General features: G+C 36.7%; 3 protein-coding genes across 3 annotated transcripts; 2 read left to right on the top strand and 1 right to left on the bottom strand.

Annotated features, from left to right (window-relative positions):
• The first annotated feature begins 1,671 nt into the window (after positions 1-1,671).
• Positions 1,672-7,288, top strand: LOC108208957 (uncharacterized). Its single transcript, XM_017379600.2, has 14 exons — positions 1,672-2,022; positions 3,331-3,442; positions 3,717-3,829; positions 3,905-4,027; positions 4,103-4,275; positions 4,398-4,473; positions 5,040-5,126; positions 5,262-5,342; positions 5,423-5,455; positions 6,102-6,155; positions 6,247-6,288; positions 6,486-6,564; positions 6,667-6,737; positions 6,824-7,288. The coding sequence occupies exons 1-14, from the start codon at positions 1,846-1,848 to the stop codon at positions 6,920-6,922; spliced, it is 1,320 nt and encodes a 439-aa protein (XP_017235089.1). The 5' UTR covers positions 1,672-1,845; the 3' UTR covers positions 6,923-7,288.
• A 529-nt stretch (positions 7,289-7,817) lies between these two features.
• LOC108208958 (protein SUPPRESSOR OF K(+) TRANSPORT GROWTH DEFECT 1) lies at positions 7,818-21,516 on the bottom strand. Its single transcript, XM_017379601.2, has 9 exons — positions 21,332-21,516; positions 20,136-20,752; positions 17,373-17,478; positions 16,017-16,215; positions 9,024-9,092; positions 8,836-8,910; positions 8,627-8,725; positions 8,371-8,523; positions 7,818-8,198 (listed from the first exon to the last, which is right to left on the bottom strand). Exons 2-9 carry the CDS (start codon positions 20,605-20,607, stop codon positions 8,073-8,075), a joined length of 1,299 nt encoding a protein of 432 aa, XP_017235090.1. The 5' UTR covers positions 20,608-20,752; positions 21,332-21,516; the 3' UTR covers positions 7,818-8,072.
• Positions 21,517-25,105: 3,589 nt separating this feature from the next.
• Positions 25,106-26,122, top strand: LOC108207561 (uncharacterized). The gene has a single exon (XM_017377999.1). It carries the CDS (start codon positions 25,106-25,108, stop codon positions 26,120-26,122), a length of 1,017 nt encoding a protein of 338 aa, XP_017233488.1.

The following is a 26,122-nucleotide window of genomic DNA, read 5'->3' on the forward strand; positions in this document are numbered from 1 at the left end:
ATAAAGTACTTTTTTCCCATTTTCTTAGTAAAATGTGAATATTTCAAAACAAATATTTTATTATATTGGGATTTGAAACCATCTCGACCACAGTTCCCGCTGGGGTCCGCTATGCCAAAAGCGAGAGAAACCTCATCCCTCTCTTTCCTTTTTTCGCCCTCATATCCCCACACGGGGGACATGGGGACGTAAAAAAGGGGATCCTATCAACTTGTTCTGACCTGGGATAATAAGCTTATGAGATTAGTCTTACTTCACTGTCGAGAAACGAAAGAAGACTTCCAAATCAAGAATTAGGGTCTCATAATCGCTAACCAATATGCTTTTCTCTCATGTCTTTCTTCGTTCATGGTTGGATATTCTGGTGTCCTGAGCGTAGAGGAACCACACCAATCCATCCCGAACTTGGTGGTTAAACTCTACTGCGGTGACGATACTGTAGATCCGCTTTTCATAGACAAACTTGAGATTTGCGATCCCAGGTAAGATCGGTTCAGGATCATGGGATCCTTTTCTATCAGATCGGAAGGCTTAAACTCCTTGACTCCTTGATACTCAAATAATTATATCTATATTTTAAAATAAATTATGAATATTGTTTTAAAATTAAGTCCAACGTCTAATTATATGATGAGAAATGTCAGATACCTCAAATTTTATCCTCAAAAATTTCTTCAAATACTGATTTGTCAATATATATGATAATTTATTAATAATAATATGAGATCTCAGGTGCGCCTCCAAATTAAAATATATCACGACTTATGTCACATTTTTAATAGATATTTAAGAAATTTATTGGGATAAGTGGCACCATGCTTATATGTATAAACAATTTGGAAAATTTGAGTAAAATAGATGAAGTATATATTACAAGTAAAGCAAAAGAGAATCTGTGAAAAAGGTTAAAAAGGGGAAGAGAGATATTGTTCACGCAAACAATTGAAAATAATGTTTTAGTAATGATTGACGTCGAATGGAATTCACGTTCCGGCTCGTGACTTTTGTGCCTCAGCGCGTGTGTAACCCTGTCTCTTTCAAATCTCTCTGCCACGTCCTCAACCTTCACCACAACAATTCGCCGGGCACAGCGCGTGTGTATTACTTTCTGCGCTTTCCCTTAGCTTACTTGGATAAAGGGAGATAAAAAACGTAAAAAGAGTTGCATCTCCATGTACAGTAACAACTAACATGAGATTACATTCATTCAAAAAAATTAATCATATATTGGACAATAGTAGTGTTTGGTGTACAAAAATATGTACAGAAAATTTATGACGAGTAAGTTTTAATTGGGATTGTTGATGCAAATATAAGGTTATTCCAGTTAAAACTCATTACATGTATTATGAACAAAATTTTATACATACAATTATCAGGGTTGGAGGCAAGGGGGTATGGGGTGGTCTTAGCCCCCAAGCCTTCCCCAAGTATTTATATACAATCAATTTATATGATTAAAATTCATAATTTGTAGTATTTAGTCCCAAAATGATTTTGTAGTATCTTGTCTTAAAATTTTTTAGTAAAATTTCGCTCCCGGAAAATATTTCTGGTTCCGTCCCTGGAGAAACAGTCGAACTACATCTTTACCCATCGGAAAAGGCGTCCATAATACATGGCGCGTGATCATGACGTCCACAAAAGCGTAGAAGGTGAAAAAACTGTTAGGTGAGCTTAGGACATGTAGTCAGTCATATAGCAGTTTGGAAATATAGATATCCCCTCGTGGTAACCCTCTTTCTACGACTAGTTAACAATTAACAATGCCCAACAGCCGCCTTATCTGAGCGACTGTGTATATAAATAGAATCTGCCAGTTTACAACAAAGTAAGAAAATAAAAATGGTGGGTGCAAAAGAGTTGTTAAAGCCACTGATCCACTTACTTTTCCCACTTTGTATGCATTGGATAGCTGAGGAGATGACAGTGTCTGTTCTTGTTGATGTCACCACTGGTGCTCTGTGTCCTGGTGACACCACTTGCTCTCCCGCTATTTATCTCAATGGCCTTCAGCAAACTGTAATCATCCTCTCTTCTCTCGTCTTAATTATCATTAGATGATCATATGTTGTGGTGGTTGACTTTGTGGACTGCTAAGTGCTTGATTTTGTTGGTTTGCTATGTGGTTTTTTTTTTGTGCTTTGTTTATATTTTTTGTTATGAATTATGATCATGACGTTTTGGTCAGATGGTATTACACTCGTTCCGCTTACTAATTTTGGTGATGTTAGAAAATTAATTAGAAGATTCAAGATATTTCTCCTGAGACATTGGATTTAATGGTGCTAAGCTAATTAAGCTGGTAGCTGAGGTTTAGGGAGGTGGTTTCGGGTTTGAATTCTCCTATTTTGATATTGTAGTCGCTTTTAATAAATCAGTTTGAGCTTTTATGGGTAAACAAACATGCTCCTTTGTTCAAGTTTGAGGTTGTTGATAAATGGAGCAGAGTTAAGGGTTGTTAAGTGAGCTCCAAGTTGAGCTTGTTCTCAGACAAACTGGGTTTATTTATCTATTTATCAGGGGGTGCGGTTTGTAAGTAAACGAGTTGAATTTTTATTTAACAAACCCAGACTCCAGCTTTTTGCATACGAGCAGAGTTAAATTGGAAAACTTAAACCAAGAGATTTAGATGTTCGACTTCAACTTGTTGATTCGTTATCAATTAAACACAAAGGATTTAGAGAGCTGTCAATCAAGTTGATTATGACAAATGAAAGCAAAGGTTTAGCAAGCTGTACATTTTGGATGATGATGGTGTTTTATTATTTACTTCGTCGTTTCCTGATGTCATATCCCACTAAAAATAGAAATCCAGTTATCAGTTATCCTGATAAGGAACTTTGTTGATTTCTTAAGGTTTCACAACTTATAGTGATATCCAGTTTTAGTTACAATTGCATTGCTTAGTACCTGTACTTTGTCATTTCAACATCATCTAACACAGTTGAAATCCCAATTTAGTTTTTCTGCTTGAATGTTAGACTGCAGCTGGAATTGTAAATGGTTGAACATATATAGTTGGTCAGAAGACAGTGTAAAGTGACTGGGACTTGTAATACTTTGTTCCTATATGTCCTGGTAGTGCTGATGAATACACAGAACCAGTTTGTTCCAGAAAATGTTACAATTTTAAGGATTTACATGGAACTTTCTATTTTAGAATTTTCGGCAAAGACCAAAAAGGATTTTTTGGTTTAAATAGCATTTTTCTGACTAGCTATGGCTATCGACTAAGTGCACTAGACTATTCTCAGTATCTGGATAAGAATGATGTTTTCTCATCTGCAATGTGTATTCTCAAGGAAAGAATTTTTTGCGCACTTGTAGATTGTTGGAATTTTCAAGATGGTAATGCTTCCAGTGCTAGGTCAACTTTCTGATGAATACGGGCGTAAACCTCTGCTCCTCCTTACTGTATCGACGACTATTTTCCCATTTGGTAAGGATTTTAATTGTTAGCACACACTCTTTAGTTGCCTGATATTTGTACTTTCTTTTTTTCTAAAATACTTGTGAAACTTTGCATTCAACTCCCTTTGCTGGGAATTGCACCCAAATTATAGAAGATGTTTGTTACGTGACAGACTTTTTTTTTAAAACTGATATATCCAAAAAGTGGACATGTGCATCAAATATGTGCCATTCTCACCTGTATGTTCTCAAACTATTTAGTCAACAAGCAATTACAAGTTCTCTTTACGTATTTCTTTCAGCTTTACTTGTCATCAGCAAGTCGAAGGAATTTGTGTATGCGTATTATGTTCTTCGGACAATTTCATACATGATAAGTCAAGGGAGTATTTTCTGCATAGCGGTTGCTTATGTGGTAAGACTTTTCTGCTATGCTACTGGAGACCATTTCTAAGAGCATTTGAAGATCAGTGGTTGTTTTGTTTCTCAGGCAGATGTAGTTGATAACAGCAAGAGGGCTGCAGTTTTTAGTTGGATTACAGGTCTCTTTTCTGCTTCGCATGTAGTGGGAAATCTCCTAGCACGTTTTCTTCCTGAAAGCTACATCTTTGAGGCATGTTACTGGTTAAACTTTGAAATACTTCAGGAACGTATGCACCCCTTTCTATAACATACTTTTCTGTTTCAGGTTTCAGTTGCCCTCCTACTTTCCTGTTCAATATATATGTACCTGTTTCTGGAGGAGACAGTTAAGCAAGGTGAAAAGATGGAAAAGAGTTCATCTTTCCTGTATGGGGCTTTGGAGGTTGTTCAGGCACGATATAAGTCAATGAGATATGCTGCAACTATTGTCGTTACTAGGTACTTCTAAGCTGTATTATGTAACTGCCTCTGATGTCATAAATACCTGAATATTAAAATTTTTAATTCTCCAACTATGAAGAGGAATTTTTAGTTCTGAAAAATCTTATTTTACTCCCCAGCCCAACACTAAAGAGCATTTCGATTGTTTCATTCTTCTATGAATTGGGAATGTCTGGCATCAGCGGAGTCTTACTGGTGAGTTGTACGGCAACTCTCAGTGTTCAAGTCTTTACTGTCTTACTTCTCATATGTTTTCTGATTTTTCAAATACTACTTGGAATGCATTGCTTTCCAATTATGGTAATTATCCGTTTTCAGTTTTATGCTTAATTGAAGAGACTATATGCTTAATTTGTGCTTATCGCTCTAGCTGATGACAACTGAGGTTTAAATTTCTCTTGTGGACACAAATAAGCTCGAACTAGGTTACTGACAATTTTAATATGTAAAATATAGCTTTATGATGCTAGATAAGAAGTAATTTTTGTTAATTATCTGCATCAAACAAATTCCTAAAATGGTTCAAGTTTACTTGAAGGCATAACTCGAAAATAGGAGGACCTGTTCTTTTTACGAATTCAAACTTTCTTCTTTTCCATTTAATATGGACTTGTTATATGATCTTCTCTACTTCTTCTCCCTAAAGAATATATTTAGGCATAACTGTTTAATACTATTATTTTCCGTATTTGTGAGCTTGCAACTGCCATATACAGCTTGTTGTCAAATCAGTGGCTTAGTTGCACCTTTCTTTTTCCCAGTATTATCTCAAGGCGGCTTTTGGTTTCGACAAAAATCAATTTTCAGAAATTCTGTCGGTGGTGGGGATAGGCTCAATTGCTTCTCAGGTATCCAGTTTCTACTCTGTAGATTACACGTGCTTTGAGATTCCCAATGGTCATCTACTTAACTTTCAAAAGCTCCTGAAAATCCTTTTATTATATTTACCTAAGTACCTTATCCTTTGTTGCATTTTGTTAAAGTTGGTAGGGCTTCCTCTACTCAATCCATGCTTAAAAGAGAAAGGAATACTTTGCGCAGCTATACTCGCGTCCATAGCTTATGTAAGTTGCAGTTGTCAGGTCTGAATATTTAATCCTCTGGAGTAATGGACTTCCTCCTAAATTTCATTTACATTCTACAGGCTTTGCTTTATGGATTGGCATGGGCTCCTTGGGTATGCACTCTCTAAACTTCTTCATACTAGCAAACCAGTTTTGAAGTAAAAACACTAATTATACTTACAAAAAATGAGTGAATAGGTTTACACCAGGGCTATTTTTCCGAAAGGATTGTATTCCAAAGGATTAGGATTTCCACCTTGGATTTTAATCCTTTGAATAGTCCATTCGCATGTTTATTCTGCATAATATTACTTGAAGGACTACTTTTTGGGTTGACTACTATATCCTTCGGTCAATTAAACAAGTCTAGGTTAAGATAAATATCTAAGCTTATTTTTGTGTAAATAAGTTAATTTCTTAAAATACTTGGTCCAGACCATGTATTTTTTTCTAATTTTTATTGATTCCAGGACTAAAATCCATCTGTTACTTTCAGGAAACAACCATTGGATAAAACAATGTAAATGATAATAGTCCAATCCCTTAATCCCATGAAATAAACATATCCATTTAGCAAAAAGAAAAAAAATGAAATAAACATGTCCTGAGGGTTTATGCATGTCAACTTCTGATTTTTCGGTCATTGGAGAAGGAGAAACTAGCAAGAATTAATTTGCTGTGGTACTGTAAAGCACAAAGTTTTCGTAACAGTAGTGTTTTATTCCAAATCTGTTAATAGGAAGTAAATTGTCTACACAGGTGCCGTACTTGAGTGCTGCATTTGGAGTCATCTTCGTCCTTATTAAACCCGCGGTATGATTTTTGTCTTTATTAGTAAAATTATGTCAATTCCTACTCTAAAAATTAACACATGATTGTGTGTTCTACATTGGATTTTTGACAGACTTATGCTGTTATATCAAAAGGATCAAATTCAACCAATCAGGTTTGTGGATTAAAGATGCTACCAGAAGTTCATTTTCGTTACGCATTAAATATCAACAACTTCTCTCACTAGTCATACACACAAAAGAATTGGAACTGCAAATATTAGTACAAATAAGAAATATAAACACAAAGATGAAGTCAATTTCAAATTTTAGGCTTGTTGAATCGAGTCGAAACTGAATTGTCTTCTCACAGGGAAAAGCACAAGGATTTGTAGCTGGGGTTCAGTCAATTGCGAGTCTGTTATCACCACTAGCAATGAGTCCATTGACATGTAAGGCAAATCTTAACCTATGTGAAAATTTAACTATCGGTAGTTAATCAGCTTTACTGTTCTATGTTGATACTTATTTGTTGTTGTATGTTGCTCTCTTAGCTTGGTTTCTCTCTAGCGATGCACCATTCAATTGCAAAGGTTTCAGCATTATACTGGCATCATTGTGCATGGCGAGTCTCTCTTTCTTTCATACACATGAAATTCTCTGCCTATATATCTAGTATGAAATCTTACCACAATTTGTTTGGTTTCTCAGGTCGTCTCTTTGTATTTTGCGTTGGCGCTAAAAGTGGAGGCACCACCAGATAACGAATTAGAGAATGAAGAAAGTATTGAAGCACCACTACTATCATAAGTTCGATCCTGTTATACCACTATATGGGTGTAGATATATAGGTGAAGCAGAACAAGTCTATGGCCAAAGGATTAGTGCAAAGAGTAAAAAGTTTAAATTTTGCAAAGAAGGATGCCTCTACATTTAGCAGGTGCAAATGGCCATTGATATGAGTCTTAGCATAACTAGTAGGAAGAAATCAGAAAGAAGAAATCAGAAATTTCAATGTAATCACATAGTGTAATGAATAGAAAGGGTTCTTTCCTATCATCTCCCTGTCTGCTACCTAAATGTGTCGCACTATATGTATACAAATGAGCAATACCTATTTCAGGTTTTTTGCTTATTTCACACGAAGATTGAAAACTTATGGAGTAAAGTTCAGTATCATAATGTCCAATATCAAGCAGAAATAGATACAAGGAGAGAGATTCTCTTAAATACCATGTTGGGGTTCGTCCCAAGTAACGTAGCATGATTTTTAAAGGCAAGCAACCCAGATTCTTATTTGTTTCGAAAGGAAACTGCAAGTTCTGGATATGTGCAATAAGTAGATATTCTACAACTGCGTCAAACATGACCTTTCAATAAATTAGAGCCCGAAAACCGTAAGAGTAACTATATACGTAGGCAAGACCCCGAAATACCGTTTAGAAAACTCTTGCTCACAAGTTTTACATATCATTTGAAAAACTCTGCTATTCAGGTCAACACACACAGATACAATCACAAAATCTTTTGAACGAGTCGATGTATCTGCTTTTGACCTTCCCATTTCCAATCTCTTTTGAACGAGTCGATGTGTCGGTGCTTCTGACCTTCCCAATTCCTTTCAGTAATACCGCAAGGTCAAATATATGTAATCAAAATCTTATGAACCAGAAAAGTATCGGATAAGCATATAAATCACAGCATATATGTCGAAACAAAATTGATCCGTGTATCCATCATCTATGCTTTACAAACAAGATTAATATGAGTTGTTTTTTTTAACTATACACCCACCTGGAATTATATTAAACGCATACAATAAAATAAACGTGATGTACAGTTATAGCAAGAATTGCAAGCATTATTGATCTGGTGGATTGAGCTTAAAGATCTTGTCTCATAAACAATATGATACAGGCAATCCAGCAAATTGACCTTGTCTCCCATTTCCGGAAATAAATCAACCTTCTTCCCCAAACTCCTTGGTGAATCTCTCATGCACTTCCAGATCTCCTTTGCTAACAGTTGGCTTTTGTTTAGCCAAAACTTTGTCAAAATCTGTTCTGCTAATGGGAGGTGGAAGGATCTGCAACAAAATTTTAAGTAGATTACATGAATACATCCTGATGTTGGAGAGAAAGCCAAAACTAATTTGCTTTGTCTTTCAAGGGATGAGTTCATTCAACACAGAAAAAAAATCATCAAATGTAATATGATCTTGAACTAGTGGTGGTTGTATCACGTATGTAATTTTATACCTTGGAAGCCAAACCTTGTGCTGCTAGCTCCTGCATGTTAGTCTGGATAGCACCAGGTTGTCTAGGTCCACAAGGTATCCATGTATCAGAATCCTTAATGAAGAACTGAGCATCTTGAGTTTTACGTACAGGTTCAAAGAGCACTTCATTCACCTATAATAGAGAGGACAAGTTCAGGTGGGACTTCTTTGATAGTAACCCAATCAGTCAAATTGTTACAAAACCTGTAAAGACTAGTTATACTCCAGACACTTACACACACTGCAATATCTGAACCTGAGAAACCTTCTGTTTTTCGAGCTAGTTGCTCAAAGTCACGCTCAGTCAAGTTGTGAGGAGTGTCTCCCAGGTGAACCTGATCATTAGCAACAGAGAATGGAAGATAATTATATGAAATATACAATTGGAGGCATCATACACCGGGCTTGTCATTATAACAGAAGCGCACTTAACTTGTTAATTTACCTTAAACATGTGCTGCCTTGCCTTTAGATCTGGCAGAGGAATGTAGATCCTTTTGTCGAATCGTCGCCTAATGGCCTGTTAATTAGAATTGGATCACAGTTTGACATGAAGCAAAAAGTAGGCCCACATACCTAAAAAAAGCAGGTCTTTGTAGCAAGCAAGTATTTGCAAGAGATCTAAAATTTCACCTGGTCCAAGGCATAGGGGGTATTAGTTGCTGCAAGAACCAGAACCTTCTCATCGTGGCTTCCAACACCCTATATATATTAAAATGAAGTTCTAAATCAATTTCAACAATAATAATAGACAATGAATGACAAACAACTTCGAACAACTAGAACTAGATCTTTAATGAATCAATTTCTTCAAATTCTTCAAAAATCATATGATAAATATTTTAAGATATACTACTTTATGCCTGCCAAGCAAACATGGTGTATAATACACCCTTCAGGACTCATCCACCAAGTAAATCAGGGTTTTGCAAGGTACAAGTCGGGAATTCTTGCCTAAACGCAACTGCATGCTGGACAGCTTTCTCTCCAAATGCTTTCCACTCTTTCTCCTACTACTAAGCTAAGTCCTTGGGGTTTTCCAGGTCACAGTTTATTCCCCCACTGTCCTATATACAGGGAGTTGTGGGACCAAAAATGAAGTCTTAAAATTGGCCGGTTTCCTAAATTAGTAAATATAAGGCTTAGGAGAGCCTTGTTTACAATTGTCCTGGCCTTGTAAAGTTGATAAAGAGTTGCTAACTACACACTTAAATTTTAAATATTTCTTCTACGCACTGTTCAACTTAAATAAAGCCAGCCAAATATTTCTTTTATGCACAGCTGATGTAGTTTCTACAAACTGATGTGTTTCGATTTTTATAACTATGACTGGGTAAGCACATTCCATTTGAGAAGTCGAGTACACATTAGACTCTATTCTTCAGGTAACCACGTTCAATTGAAAATTTCAATACACGTCATAATTCAAGGAAGTATGGTACATCAAACATTAACCAAGTCAAGTTCTAAACAGACGATCTACATTATTTCTGCGAAGTCTTGTATGTCCATAAAAGAAGAATGACCAAACACAACACAAACACTACCTGATGCAGAAAAATGACCAAAAACAACACAAACACTGCATGACTAACTTGTAACAAGTCAGCCATCATAGAGACAATAATCTGTCATAACTAGTATGCAACGAAAAGCTAAAAGCAGGTGTTGAGACTTTACAATCACCAAATTTTACAGGCAGGGACAAGAAGCATGTGGACAACAATCAAAACAACCGTGTGAACAATAATCAAAACATCATACAGTGGCTGTTTGTCATGCAACAAAATATGTCACCACCTGCTACGTTAACGTATTCGAGAAAGAAGTGGAAGGGTAAACCGGTCTTTGCAAAAGAGGATAAGTAAAAGAAGTCAACAGTGGAGTCAAGGGGCAGTTTGGGGAAGTTTGCAGCTGAGGATGGATATAGTAGTGCTTTGGGAGAATAGGGTGATTAGGTTATGAGATAATTGTAATTGCTTTTCTTGTGGAGAGTGTTGGCCTCTCGAACGCCATCTTTATCCTTTTCATTCTGTAGCTATCAGATCTGGACTGTTGTTTGTTTCGATACTTGCTAGTTGAGTTTTATCAGTTAATTTCTTCTCAAGTAATAGTAAAACCATTACAAGTGGTATCAGAGCGGTTCGATTCCATGGGGCCGCCGACGACGACGCAGCGTTTAGATCTGATGGAAGAGAAGGTCGTAGAGGTAGAGGGCAGAATACAGGAGTTGGTGACTAAGGCGGTGGAGTCCGCTGTCGAAGGGCTACGCCACTCTTTGACTGAGATCTTAATTGAAGGTCAAGCCCTAGCCACTAAGCAACTGGGTTCAGAGTTGGAGGCACTATCCGGTCGTTTGGAAGGGCGAATCGGCAGGAGCCGGGACTATCACGAGAGTATGATTCAATCTCTGCGCAACGAACAACTCAAGTTCCAAGCAGAGATGAGATCTGCCCTTAATGGACCCCAATTTTTGCAGTCCTTTCCGGAGAAGATGGAGAACAATAGGGGCCAGGGCTCCTCTGTGGTGGGGAACCCGAATTCGGGGTTGTTGGGCTCAGAGGAGGGTTTTAAGGGCTCTGGGGGCCGTAGTGGTGGAGGAGTGAATGTCGGAGGTGACAATGGGGGTTTCAACTATGCTACGGGAGGGCCTGGACATGGTGCCAGTTGGCGTTATCGTAAATTGGACATGCCTGTGTTTGATGGTACTGATCCAGATGGGTGGCTTTTGAGGGTTGAACGGTATTTCAAGTTTTATCGTATGTCGGAGGAGGACATGTTGGATGCAGCAGCAGTGGCCATGGATGGCGAGGCGCTGCGCTGGTATCAGTGGGAAAACAAACGGCATCCTATTAGACGTTGGTCTGATCTTAAGTTGTTTATCTTGCGCCAGTTTCGGTCAATTAATGGTGGTTCTCTGTATGAACAGTGGTTGGCTACCTCACAAACGGCTTCAGTTGCTGAGTATCGAAGTAAATTCATTGAGACAGCTGCTCCGCTAGAGCATGTATCTGAAGATATGTTATTAGGACAGTTCATAAATGGCTTGAAGGATGTTGTTAAGGCAGAGGTCCGCTTGATGAATCCATTGAATCTGGAACATGCCATGGAGATGGCCATACGAGTGGAGGAAAAGCTTCGTGTGAATGCTGATAAAAAATTTGGGGGAGGTCCTTCTCGGTCAGGGGGGTTTTCACTGACCAATAGGCTATTCTCGACCCCTGGATCTCATTCAAGTGGTACTGTGACTAGCCCTTCTTTTTCGAGGGACGGGAGCAACAAGCTAATGGACTCTCAAAGCTCTGCATCGTCCCCTAGCTCTCCTGGTTTGACTTCAGCTAGTGGGGGGGATGTCCGTCGCCTCACAGACAAAGAGCTACAAGAGAAGCGTGCCAAAGGTTTGTGCTATAGGTGTGACTCAAAATGGTCAGTGGGGCATAGGTGTAAGCGCAGGGAACTCAATGTTATGTTGATTGCAGAGGAGGATGAGCTCGACAGTGAGGACAGTGATGCTCTTCCCTCGCCTACGGAAGAGGTACTCACCGAAGTCTCTTTAAATTCTGTCATTGGAATATCTAGCCCCAAAACTATGAAATTACGTGGCCTGATTGGTGACTTTGAGGTTGTTGTGATGATAGACCCTGGTGCAACGCACAATTTTATTTCATTTGATACCATTAGTGCCGTGGGTATTGCTATAACTGATGCCGGGTGTTTCGGAGTGGCACTGGGGAATGGGGAGGCAATTAAAGGAGAAGGAGTATGTAAGGAAGTGAAGTTGACATTATCGGGGGGTGTGGAGGTTGTGGAAGATTGTCTTCCCTTGAAGTTGGGTAGTTCTGATGTGATATTAGGGATCCAGTGGCTTGAAAAATTAGGGGAAGTCTTCACTAATTGGAAGACCCAGATAATGAAGTTTGAATTGAATGGGGAGCCTGTCACTTTGGTAGGAGATCCCTCGCTGGTGAAATCACAGATATCATTCAAGGCTCTTAAGAAGGTGTTGCGACAAGGGAATGATTGTTATTGGGTTGAGTGTAACGAGATAGTTGCTGCAGTCGAGCATCCAGCTGCATCCATGGTCACAGACCAGGCTGTTTCTGACCTCCTGGATCCCATTTTGCTTCAATTTTCACAGGTTTTTGCTGAGCCAGTTGGGTTGCCACCAGTCCGAAATCATGAGCACTCGATTACTATGAAGGTTGGCAGCAATCCAGTTGGGGTTCGACCTTATCGGTACCCCCAGAATCAAAAAGACGAAATTGAAAGGCTTATTGCTGAAATGATGGCAGCTGGCATTATTAAACCATCCAAGAGTCCCTTTTCTAGTCCGGTTTTGTTGGTCAAGAAGAAAGACGGGTCTTGGAGGTTTTGCGTGGATTATCGAGCATTGAACAAAGAAACGGTCCCGGATAAATATCCAATTCCGGTGATAGAGGAGCTGATTGATGAATTACATGGAGCCACTATGTTTTCGAAATTGGATCTTCGCTCCGGGTATCACCAAATCTTAGTCAGGCCTGAAGACACCCATAAGACTGCATTCCGAACTCATGATGGCCACTACGAGTTCCTTGTCATGCCATTCGGGTTAATGAATGCCCCGGCAACCTTCCAATCTTTGATGAACGACATTTTCAGGCCTTATCTTCGCAAGTTTGTACTCGTTTTCTTCGATGACATTTTAGTTTATAGTCCCACCTTGGAGGATCATGGTAAGCACCTGCAGTTAGTCTTGGGTGTGCTGGCAGAACACTCCTTGTATGCCAACAAGAAAAAATGTGAGTTTGGTAAGGCTGTGATCGGGTATTTAGGGCATGTGATCTCTAAGCAGGGGGTCGAGGTGGACAAAGAAAAGGTGCAAGTGATGCTGGATTGGCCACCACCAAAGAATTTGCGTGAGTTGCGTGGATTTTTGGGGCTAACTGGATACTACCGCAAGTTTGTGGCTGGATATGCCAATATTGCGAAGCCTCTCACTGACCAGTTACGGAAAGATAGTTTTGGATGGGATGCTGGTGCCCAACAAGCCTTCGAACTACTCAAGCACGCCATGACTTCTGCCCCGGTACTGGCTATGCCGGATTTTCAGCAACCGTTTGTTATTGAAGCTGATGCATCGGGTACTGGTATAGGCGCCGTTCTCATGCAAATGGGCCGCCCGGTTGCATATTTCAGCAAATCATTGGGAGTACGAGGCCAAGCCAAGGCTGTCTATGAAAAAGAATTGGCTGCCATCTGTTTCGCCGTTCAGAAGTGGCGACCTTACCTCTTGGGGCGCCATTTTATCATCCGTTCCGATCAGCAGAGCCTCCGATTTCTGACACAACAGAGAGAGGTTAATCCAGATTACCAAAAGTGGATTACGAAACTCTTGGGGTTCGATTTTGAGATACAATACAAGGCAGGTACAACCAATCGCGTGGCAGATGCTCTGTCTCGCAAGGAAGGGGGTGACGTTGTCTTAGCTGCCTTATTATCTATCCCTACCATCTCTTGGGACGTACTTGATCGTGAAGTCCAGAACGACCAGTTCCTTCGCTCAATTATGGATGATTTGCTCGGGGGAAAACAGGAACACAAGGATTTCAGCATGGTTAATAACAGATTGTTGTACAAAGGGCGGACGTTGGTGCCCCAACAGTCGTCCCTCAAACCTGTACTTTTGCATGAGTATCACGACTCTGTGATGGGGGGTCATGCGGGTGAATTAAAAACCTACTTAAGGTTGGCCTCCGAATGGTATTGGAAGGGGATGCGCCGCGATGTCACCATATATGTGCAGAATTGCTCAGTTTGCCAACAACAGAAGGCTTCCCAACAGTCACCTATGGGCCTCTTGCAACCACTGCCTGTACCCACACAGGTATGGGAAGAGATATCAATGGACTTCGTAGAGGGGTTACCGTTGTCCAGAGGAGTGAACACTGTTTTTGTGGTGGTGGATAGATTGTCCAAATATGCTCATTTTATTGGTCTGAAGCATCCGTTTGATGCGTTCTCGGTTGCTGCTGTGTTTATTAAGGAAGTTGTGCGTTTACATGGCTTTCCGACTTCCATTATTTCTGATAGGGATCGTATCTTCTTAAGCACTTTCTGGAAAGAGATCTTCAAATTACACGGGACTCAACTCCGTAAGAGTACCTCTTACCACCCGCAAACTGACGGGCAGACGGAGATAGTAAACAAGGGGTTGGAAACCTATCTTCGATGTTTCGTGGGCAGTCGTCCCACTTCTTGGGCAGTTTGGTTACCGTGGGCTGAGTTTTCCTATAACACTTCGCCACACAGCTCCACCAAGCTCAGTCCTTTTAAAGTTGTGTACGGGCGAGATCCGCCTCATGTGGCGCGTATTGGTCATGGCCAAACTGCAGTTAACAGCTTGGAGGAGATGCTTCAGGAGAGAGATGCTCTCTTAGATGAGTTAAAGTTTAATTTGACAAGGGCACAACAAGTCATGAAACAAGCTGCCGATACTAGGCGTCGTGATGTGTCTTTTGAGGTTGGGGACAATGTTTATCTCAAACTGCAGCCATACCGCCAACAATCCTTAGCCAGGAGACCTTATGAGAAGTTGGCACCTCGATTTTACGGTCCTTTCCGTATTATTCAGAAAGTGGGCAAGGTGGCTTATAAACTGGAGTTGCCTTCACATGCTGCGATTCACCCCGTGTTCCATGTTTCGCAGTTGAAACGTTGTCTTGGCTCGGACACACCTCTGTCCACCTTGCCACCACAACTATCTCCAAACCTGGAGTTACGAGTCGAACCAGAGGAGTTGCTTGAGGTTCGGTATGTGCAGGAGGGTGCAGCTCAGCGCCTGGAAACCTTAATCAAGTGGAAGGGGCTGCCAAGGTTTGAAGCTACGTGGGAGGATGCCACAAACCTCTGTAATCTGTTTCCTTCCTTCCACCTTGAGGACAAGGTGAATCTTTGGGGAGGGGGTATTGTCATGCAACAAAATATGTCACCACCTGCTACGTTAACGTATTCGAGAAAGAAGTGGAAGGGTAAACCGGTCTTTGCAAAAGAGGATAAGTAAAAGAAGTCAACAGTGGAGTCAAGGGGCAGTTTGGGGAAGTTTGCAGCTGAGGATGGATATAGTAGTGCTTTGGGAGAATAGGGTGATTAGGTTATGAGATAATTGTAATTGCTTTTCTTGTGGAGAGTGTTGGCCTCTCGAACGCCATCTTTATCCTTTTCATTCTGTAGCTATCAGATCTGGACTGTTGTTTGTTTCGATACTTGCTAGTTGAGTTTTATCAGTTAATTTCTTCTCAAGTAATAGTAAAACCATTACACTGTTTGGTTATAAAAAAAGTTACTTTTCACTTGCAAATTTTTTACTTGGGAAGTTGTTATCAGTTTTGATAAATTTATTAGTAATTGATATTTTATTATAAATAAAAACTAAAAAATTAATGAAGTACTATTAGTCAGATTTAACTGAATTAAGTACACATTTTCTACTTTTCAGAATTCAACTTGAAAGTTACTTATAAGCCACTTTTACTTATTACACAAACAGCCACCAATAAGCTGATATTAACATATAAGTCATAAACTATCTCATAAAAAGTTGCAAACAATGTTGGGCCTGTAGTAATATTGCAAACCAGGACATACCTGCATCTGCACAAGCAGCTCAGTTTTAATACGCCTAGATGCTTCACTCTCATTGCCTTCACCACGTTGACCAACTAAAGAGTCTATTTCATCAATGAAAATAATTGACGGAGCACTATCACGAGCCATCTGAAAAAGATTTGAAACAAGCTTTTCACTTTCCCCCATCCATTTTGAAACAAGATCTGATGAAGAAATGCTGTACGCAACCATAAACAAAAGCTGTCAGTCACTTCTGCTAGTTCGGTATATTTGCATACGTTTGAAAGGCAAAAACACATTCTATGTTTAAAAGGCAAACACATCTGCATACATAAATCGAGAAATGATATGTAGACCTGATGCAAGAAAAAATAAATCATTGTCCTCAACATGCAAACTAGAAGGGAATGTGCAAGTTGATTGATGTATTATTTAACAACAATAATAGGTATACATGTAATACATTATTAGAAACTCATGCCAGCACCCTTTATACATTTAAAGTTCAGAAAGCAAGTAATCATGATTGCTTCTACTTTTATAGCACTTTCTAACTTCTAACGACCAAGTCATCATCCATATTGACAGATATTGTATATTTGTATGCACGAACATACGGGTTTCGGTTCAGGTTGACGGACTCAAATAAAAAATTTGACCCAAACCACACTAGCCGCGGGTAACCCGACCCGAAACAATAATTAATTAAAAATATATTTTTAAATAAAAAATTAATATTTTAATCTTAAAAGTAATTTACATCAGATTAAAATAGTATATTTATTAATTTTAAATAATAAATAATACATATCTAATATAAATCACATATTTTTTATAATATTTAAAATTTAATCATATATATATAATTATATATTTCGAGTTAGTTTTGGTGTAACCTAAAAATGACCCAACTTTTTCGGGTCTATTTGGGTCAACCCGAACCCGGGAAACTCCAATTTAAATTTGTACTTTGCAAATAGAATCGGGTCAGTTCTGATTTTGCTTGCCCTAATGTTGCCTATGATAAAATACTTTGACGAAAACCTTATGCGAATATCAAATGCATAAATTGATAATGAAAAATACAAGAATATATATCTATTTCTAAAGATGAATATAAACATTAATTACTACTGCTACTACTACTACTACTATTATTGTCATTGTTATTATCATCACTTAAGTATCAACTGAAGTAAAAAAAATCCACAACAATAACATCCAACAAGTACTTATGCAAGCCTCTAGAAAGTAAATAATTTGCATTATATAAACAAGTTTCACATGGTTGAATTTAAATTTGTACTTCCTCGTATATTATTTTAAAGACGTGTCAGTTTGAGCCAGAATATTAGGCGGTAAAGAATGCGATACCTAAAGAAGGTTGAATCTGCTTCAGTGGCAACTGCTTTTGCTAGATATGACTTTCCTGTTCCAGGGGGACCATATAAGAGGAAAGCCCTCCAGGGTCGCCTTTTTCCTAATAAAATGTAGAAGACTAGCCATTGTCAATCTCAAGACTGAAGCAGAAAACAAACCACCCTGGATACTAGCAAGTACATACATATTACATAATCACAATACAGAAAGACGTAAATAGGATAAGCATATGAAATCATATGCTCCTCTTTCCCTGAATTGTTTCAGTATCAAGTGCTGCAGTATAACTGGCCCAGATTAAAACTTACTAGGTAGAAAGGTATAGACAGATGTTCAAAGCCTAGAAGACAAAATATTTGATCAATAAAGTCGGCTCGTTAATAATTTCAAATACATAAAGATAACATCACTTGGTACAAGAATCTGAAACCGAACAGGATAATGAAAAAAAAAAAAATCTAAAAATACTCATTCTTCCCTAATTCCAGATAATCACTTCTGATCGTGCACCATATATGCAATACTAATCATCCAACAAATTTTTTTGTGAACTCCCAACAAAGGCTACTAGATCATAATATATCAATTTAGTTCTAAACAATAATGAGAAATACCAAAATAATAATTCTTTAAACGATACAGGGAATTGGGTGAAAGATAGATATTGGCGCGGTTCCTGAGTGATGGTGGCTCGTTGCTTTAAACATTAAACTGGTTGGTCCAGGTTTTACATTCAAATAAGTGCAGCTAGCAATGCAGGCTTTCATAAAGAGGCAGACTATATTAAATATAATATATATATATATATATATAGGCTCATGATCAAATAGAAACCACTTTTAAAATAAAAACTAGAAACCAATACAAGTTAGTGATATTCGCAGTACAATTTAGTGATATTCTCTTTAGGATTTAGTGATTTGTGTTGCAAGAATTAATGAAAACTTGCAGAAACAGCCCAGAATCTCCATATATGTTCCAAAAACTGCTCAAATCTCCAGATTTGTTCACGTTTTCGATACAGATGGTGGTGACGGTGGTGGAGATGGTGGAGGTGAAGGTGGAGATGGAGGAAGGATGATTGTAGCGAAGGTGTGGGTGGCTTGAAGTAGGAGGTTGGAGCGTTGCCGGAATAGTGGCGGCTCCGCCGTGTTTTGAAGTTGCGCCGAGGTGGAGAAAGAAGTATGAACGGGGCTGAAGAAGGTTGAAACATCGACTAAGATGGGGTTGGTGAAGATGGAGGTGGAGATTGTGTTGTTAGAGATATAATGGAGGTGGAGATGGAGGGGGCGGGCGGCATAGAGGTGGTGGTGGTTATGGAGGAGGTGAGACGGAGTTGGTGGCAGTGGCGGATGTGGAGGTGGGGTTGGTGAAGATGGAGGTGGGGTTGGTGAAGATGGAGGTGGAGATGGGGTTGTTTAAGAATTTAGTGGTATTTACTTTAGGATTTAGTGATATTTCAGCTAGGTTTTTAGTTTCTAGAATAAAGAGGTTTCTATTGGAGTAAAACTCTCTCTCTCTCTATATATATATATATATATATATATATAGAGAGAGAGAGAGAGAGAGAGAGAGTCAAGTTCTATGGAGTACAAAAAATATTGGAGTATTGGAGTACAAGATTTGATAAAATATAATCTAGTCATTTGAATCTTAATTTTTTTGGTTCAACAATAATTGTAAAGATCCGAAAACCTGCAGATTATGTTCTACAACATAAACATTGTAAGCAAAAGATAGAACAGTTACTTTTATAAATCGTAGGACATTATGTTCTGTAATATAACTTATAAGCAGAACAACAATCTTAATACTTGTTAAAGTTGAAAGATATTAATGATTAATTGATAATTATGTTTAATACTGCATATAAATGATAAATTATATATAAATCTGGATAATCGGAGATATTATTTATGATTAAACTAAAAATTTATGATTTGTACTACAATACTCCAATGTTTTTTTGTACTCCATAGAACTTATATATAATTTATCATTCTTAGCACATTCTGTTCGAACCAACCACACAAAATGTTAGTTAAGACAGTTACAGAATATTTAGATGCTGAAAACAAAATTATAATGTCAATGTGAAACTTAACTAATAAGATAGAAGCAGATGGTCCCCAAAGGTGAATAAAACTTGTGACCATCAACAATTATGCAAATAGGCAATCACTACAAGGTAATACTTATAGGACATAATGTTGGCATAAACAAGTGGTTCATTTTATCTATTAAGGTAATACTATTTCTCAATGTTCCTTTTCCTTTCTTTCTTTACTTTTGAATTTCTTCACTTTTGACTTTCTCCATCATTTGCATTACATGAAAAACACTAGACTGCTTAGCCTGTTTCGCTGCTTGGCTGTTATCAAATCCTAACCAACAAAATCATAATTGCCCAGGGCATTGCATTCAACTAATTCGATAGGGTCGGCCATCCTAACAATTTGTTATGAGCTAGCTAGACATGGATGTTTTTAAGGTAAGATGTAAAGTGGCACCTTTAGGGGTTTAACTTTTTTCTTTCGAAGTCAACTTCACTTCTTTTATTCTTGTTTTATAACACAAGGCCAATATATGCTCAATGTTTATATGAAAAGTGGCAATTCATAACGGAAGTATGTCTAATTTACATCACCAATAACAAGATCAATATTGGTTAGCATATAGTTGTTTGTGTGTGTGGGTGGGTGGGTGGGTGGGTGGGGGGGGGGGGGGGGGGGCAAGCACCACAAGCTTTTCACTAACCTGTGAAAAATTGTGGAAATTTGACCGGCAAAATGACAGCCTCCTGCAATGCCTGCTTGGCACTCTCGAGACCTGCAACGTCATTCCACTTCACATTTGGCTTCTCTCTAATAATTGCAGAATTAAGCCCAGACCTAAGTTTAGCCTGCTCCGAATCCTCCCCATCTCCCCCTTCACCATTCTTTGGTTTAGTCTTTGGTCGTGCTGCCACTGCAGCATCTCCATTCGACGACGGAGCAGCCCCTCCATTATCAATAACCTCCCTAATTTCCTCCGCCCTTCTTAAATACTCAGTAAACTTCTGTGTAATAGCTTCCTTCACTTTAGGATTCTTTTCGTACTTCAAATGAGTCCTAAAATACTCCAATCCATTCATATATAGTGAAAACGCCCTGGGATAATTTCCAGCCTCATCTTGCTCAACTGCTTGCTTTATATATACTATCGCTTGCTCTTTGAAATTGCTATACATCTCTACTCAAATAAAACACATAAAACACAACCAACACTAATCCTTTAACTCGATATACCTCAGTTCACTGCAATTCTTATATTCCAAACAAGCCTCAACACTCTCAGCACAAAATCTCCGCTATCATCTTCAGAATTGCGTTATCCTGGACAAAATTAAAATCATAAGAACAGTTCATATATTTACATCAAATGAACAGAATCTCCTGTATTCTTTTGATCAACCAATAACAAAATGACCATAAAACGCTCAAAGTACACTATCACCTGCTCTATGATATCGCTATACATCTCAACCAAATAATATCCACACAATACACAGTCCATACTAATCTTCGAAAAATCTGCTGAAATTAATATGTATACATACATATTTAAACAATCAAACCTAAAAATTCTGAGCACATGAGTCTGTTGTTAGGTCCTCGTTAACAAACCAGAACAATAACTCCTATAATTAATTAATTAATAAAAACATCGGCGAATTTCACATACAAGCAGTATAAGTTACTCGAAACTGACTCGAAATCTAGCATAGATTAATCGAAGATCAAGTAATAAGAGTATACAAACTGATCTCGAATTTAGCAGTAATATAAATCTCTGATCAAATCAAATTAATCAAATTAAATTAATAAAATAAACAGAACCTCAATTGACAGCAGTTATAAAAAACTCTGTTAAACAAAACATCAATTAAAAGCAGTGGATTATGAAAACAATACCTTGATAAAAGCGATTAAGAGAGATCGGAAGAGGATGAAAAAGAAGAGAGGAGATTGATTGGATGCTACGTAGGACAAGTAGAAGAAGATTGGTTATCAAGGCGGAAAATAAAGGAGCTTTCGATGTAGTTGCCTCAATTTGCACCGCTTCTATTCCTTCACCCCTTTGACTTGCGATTCGTCTCGGTTCATTTTTATCATTAGGTATTTATATTTAAGGGTGTTGCTAAATGCAAATCAGTTTTGCTTAATGCAATTCGCACAAATTACTCTCATAACCTCTTAGTACAGTTAATATGTACTCCCTCCGTTTCAAATTAGATGTCCACTTTAAAAAATTCACACAGTTTAAGAAAAGTGGTTATTCACATATTAATTGCATTAAATGATCAAAATATGTGGAGTGAGATTGATCTAGGAAATAGGAATAAGAGATATGTGGAGTAGAATTGACTTTGGAAATATGATTTTGCATTGAAAGTTGAAGTGGACAAGTAATTTGAAACAAAAAAAATTCTTTAAAGTGGACATGTAAATTGAAACGGAGGGAGTATTAAATATAGACTCTTAGTACAGTTAATATGTATTAAATATAGAATGTGAGTGTGATGCATTAAAGGCGCTTAGATGATTACGAGGAGCATTGGCATTTAGTGTTTTCCTATGTTTAGGTTATTATTCAGAAGAAATACTTTAATTTATTAATAATTTTATCATATTCTACTTATTATATAAATTCACTAAAATTGTCTTTGGTTAAAATTTTAAATTCAATTCTTGAATATATATCAAATTTTAAATTGACATCACTCAATTAGTAATTATTGAAAAAATATTTTATTTTCGTCAATGTTTTCAGTATAATTAATATATCATCGTGTTTAGTGAAAATGTATTTTTTTTAAAATAAGTGAAATCAATTTATCTTGAACTCCTTTTATCGTAGTATATATATTGTTCTTATTTTATAAAAAAATAATATTTTAATTGTCTCTCGTATAGATTGTTTATATGTATTTTAAGTCGAATAAAAAAGACAGCGCCATAAATAATTTTTTCAATTTTATTCCCTTAAATAATAATTTGAAGTAAAAGTTAGTGGAGCAATTAGTCTTTATTTTAAAATACATGTTGAAAAAAGAAAATGATAACTATAAACACATGAGTTAAACAAAAAAATAGAAAATATTATATACAAATCATGCTTTTGATATCTAGTTACTCGATACTGAATAATTATTATTTTATATAAATAAATAAATTTAAGCAAATATTACAAAGTGCTGATGCATGCTTAAATTTTACTACTAAATATGATAGTCAAAAATTATACTCTCCGGATATATTAGTGTCTTGACTTTTTTACATTCACTTTTAAAAGTTTTGACCGCATATTTAAAATTATATATTTTTTTAAATTTTTTTATGAATAAAAATATTAAAAATTGAAAATGATAATTTCATGTGTGCAGTCAAAACTCTTAAAAGTGTCAAACCCCTATTAAATTTAACCCTAAGGAGTATATACTAATTTTCAGCGTAGCAAGTAAATATAATCACAATATGTCCTCTCAAATATAAATAAACATACAAATAAAATACTTAATAAAACTTATTTCTTATAATTTTTATTTGTCATTTTGAGTTTGAGCATGTAATTTCAGATATTCTAAATGCAGGACACAATTAGTTAGTTTGTATTAACTTTTTGTGATTAAAATTTAGATTATATATTTTTATTTATAAAAGAAAAATTATAATTATAATTTTGACTATCCTTTCGAAATACTTAAAAATGTGGGTTTAAAATCAAAATTCTTTTAGAAAATGTTAAAAAAAAATTAATCACAGAGTAATATATTCATGTTATTTAATCATGATATGTTGGTTTACATATAAAATTAAGAAACGGTTACACATTGCACGAGTAAATGAGTAAATTCTAACCAGTGTTGATGAGCTGTAAGACTCCAACAAACTAGACATTCAATGTGCACCTAAAACAACAAGAAGGACAGTAGAGTAATTTCGGTGAATTGCATCAAGCAAAATTGATTTGCATTTAGCAACCATGATATTTAATTTATTGAGGTCGAATCTTGATTTAATGTTTTAAGCGGAATTATTGTTTTAATAATTTAATAATTGAGTTGGGTTTCTTGGATACCCACATAATTGGAGTCCCAATCTAGACTATTGGATCGGCAACATAAAGGACAATTAAGATTAAAAATTGAGAATAATTACAATATTTATTAAAAGACCGGGAATTTTAAAATGATGTAATGTACTAGAAAATAGATACGTATAATCAATACATTGATTGAATATAAGGAGTAGTATTGTCCTGCACTTCACTCGACCAATTTGGACGGTTATCAATTAAATTTATCTTGGGGACGCTTTCATTAAAGCAGCGAAGTGAAGATAAATTGGTTTCGTTGAATTCATGCGAGGAGTAGTGGTAAAAGTCTCGTCACCCACATGTGTTTGCTTATATATTGATTTATCTTGATTTTGGTTTAGGGTTCCTCTTAATTTATTATTTGCAGAATAATGGAATATCTGAGTTTGGGAGATAAAAATCGTAAAACAATTTTGAAATACGGTGAAGGACAATTACGAGCACAGAACAAGAGAACAAATCAAAGGTAGTCCATGTTAAAAGTCTGGCTCCTTGTTGAAAACCGCCCTGCACAAACATCGCTTGCAAGTGACTAACAGTTATAATGATTTATCCCATATAAACATATTTGGATAAGTCTATCAATATATAGCCTTGCATTTAAAAAATGTTAATTCAGCCGCGCCATTAGATTAGAAAGTGATGGACGGTCCAATACTACAAATATAAGTGGTCTCCAAAGAACTTAAACTTAATTGAATAATTATTTATACGTGTTTAAATTAATAAATCATCTTATTTTTTTGTCGCCGGTAAGTCCTATGTTATAGAGTATAACTTCGATTATAGGGATCAATTTCTAGTCGCATAGCTTCATAATAATTCTGTAAAACTTGCGCATAATTTCCTTCAGATTGAGCCGATATTCGTTACGGTCGTCATTCGATTCAAAAAATCTCCGTTCCAGAGCCGTATTCTATAGTTCTAGTAAATTTTAATTGAAATATAAAAATTTCGATTTATCAATTTCCATCAAATTGATTAAGAGATTCAACGGACTGAAATCGTTGACTAATTCATATTTGATTTTAATAATACAGTATAGTTTATATATATTTACAACACGCTATATTTAATTTTAATATGTTATACAATTTTAGGCTTTAGATAATAAAAATTTTAAATATCTTGTGTTAAGAATATCATTGAAAAATCAAATTATAATGATCAACCAATCTTTTAATATTTATATTTTTTTTAGTTAAGTGTCATTTTATATTTCGATTTCGACCCGACAATATATTAATATAAAATATATTACAATCTCATTATGTTCTTTTGTTATTGATTATTTTGATAATCAGTTAACAGAAATTGTATGCACTTCAAATCATAATTTAGTAGACTTTTTAAAATTTTAAATAATTTTAGACAATATATCAGAATTCAGAAACATTTATTTTCTTAAATTTATTAGGGTCCCAAATCCCTCCTCTTAAAATTATCATAGGCTAACACATACATGTACTTTAAAATTTCATTTTATCATTCGTAGTTTTACTGAAAAAGAACTTCTAAGCAAAAATAATTGTTTTTCACCTTATAGAGGGATTGAAGATTGTGCAAATAGAGGGGATCTCTCATATATAATGAAGGACATTTGTTCTGTAAAGGAGGAGTCCTGGTGGAGTCATTTTTTTTTATCTATTTCAACCACTAGATGGCAAGTCAGGAATGTGGAATCAGTATTCTTCTGGGAAGACTCATGGTGCAAGGAATGGCCTCTATCAAGGCTATATCCTAGGTTTTACAATCTTGCTCAGAACAAGAATTCTTCAGTCAAAGAGGTAATTAGCAATTGCACTTCTTTAAATCTCTTTAATTGGAGGAGACCTTTAAGGGAATGGGAGCAAGAGCAAGCTGAAGAACTATTATCCTGCTTCAGTCATATCAATTTGGGAAATGGATATGATGCTATTAAGTGGCCCTATAGAGATCAAGCTTACTCCACAAGGTTGGGGTACAAACTCATTATGGGGCTAGATGACTCCTTCACCAATCATTGGAGGAAGGTTTGGTGCCTTAGGATACCACCAAAGATCTCTCTATTTCTTTGGAAATATCAGCATGATATTCTCCCAATTCAGAAGGTCTTAAATAGCAGGGTTCCATTGAAATTTAGTCCCAATTGTTCTTTGTGTGGCATAGAGAGAGAATCAAGAGAGCACTTATTCTGGAATTGTTATCTAGTGAGAAAAGTCTGGATAATCTTCTATGATTGGTGGAGTTTGAATAGGAATGTTATGAATGGACATGGTGATCTCTTGTTACTCCTCAGATGTCTCAAAGGAGTGGCACTCAGAGAGGCTTGGCACACCTCAGTAATAGCATTGCTATGGACAATCTGGCTAGCTAGAAATGAGAGAATTTTCTCCAAACAAGACTGGAATGAGGAGAAATTGACTTGGTTAATAAAGACTAGAGCTTTTGAATGGTTACTGGCAGCTGGAAAAATGGCTAAAGGATTAGAATCTTTGTGGAAAGTCAACCCTAGAGGTTCTTGTCTTCTCTTTAACAAAAAACACAAAGGAGGGGATTTTATGTGGTGTAACGCAAATTTTATAGGGTATTCAGATGGCTCCTGGAAGCTCTTGCCAGATAATTGA

Source organism: Daucus carota, chromosome 2 (genome assembly GCF_001625215.2).
Source record: "Daucus carota subsp. sativus chromosome 2, DH1 v3.0, whole genome shotgun sequence".
Lineage (NCBI taxonomy): Eukaryota > Viridiplantae > Streptophyta > Magnoliopsida > Apiales > Apiaceae > Daucus > Daucus carota.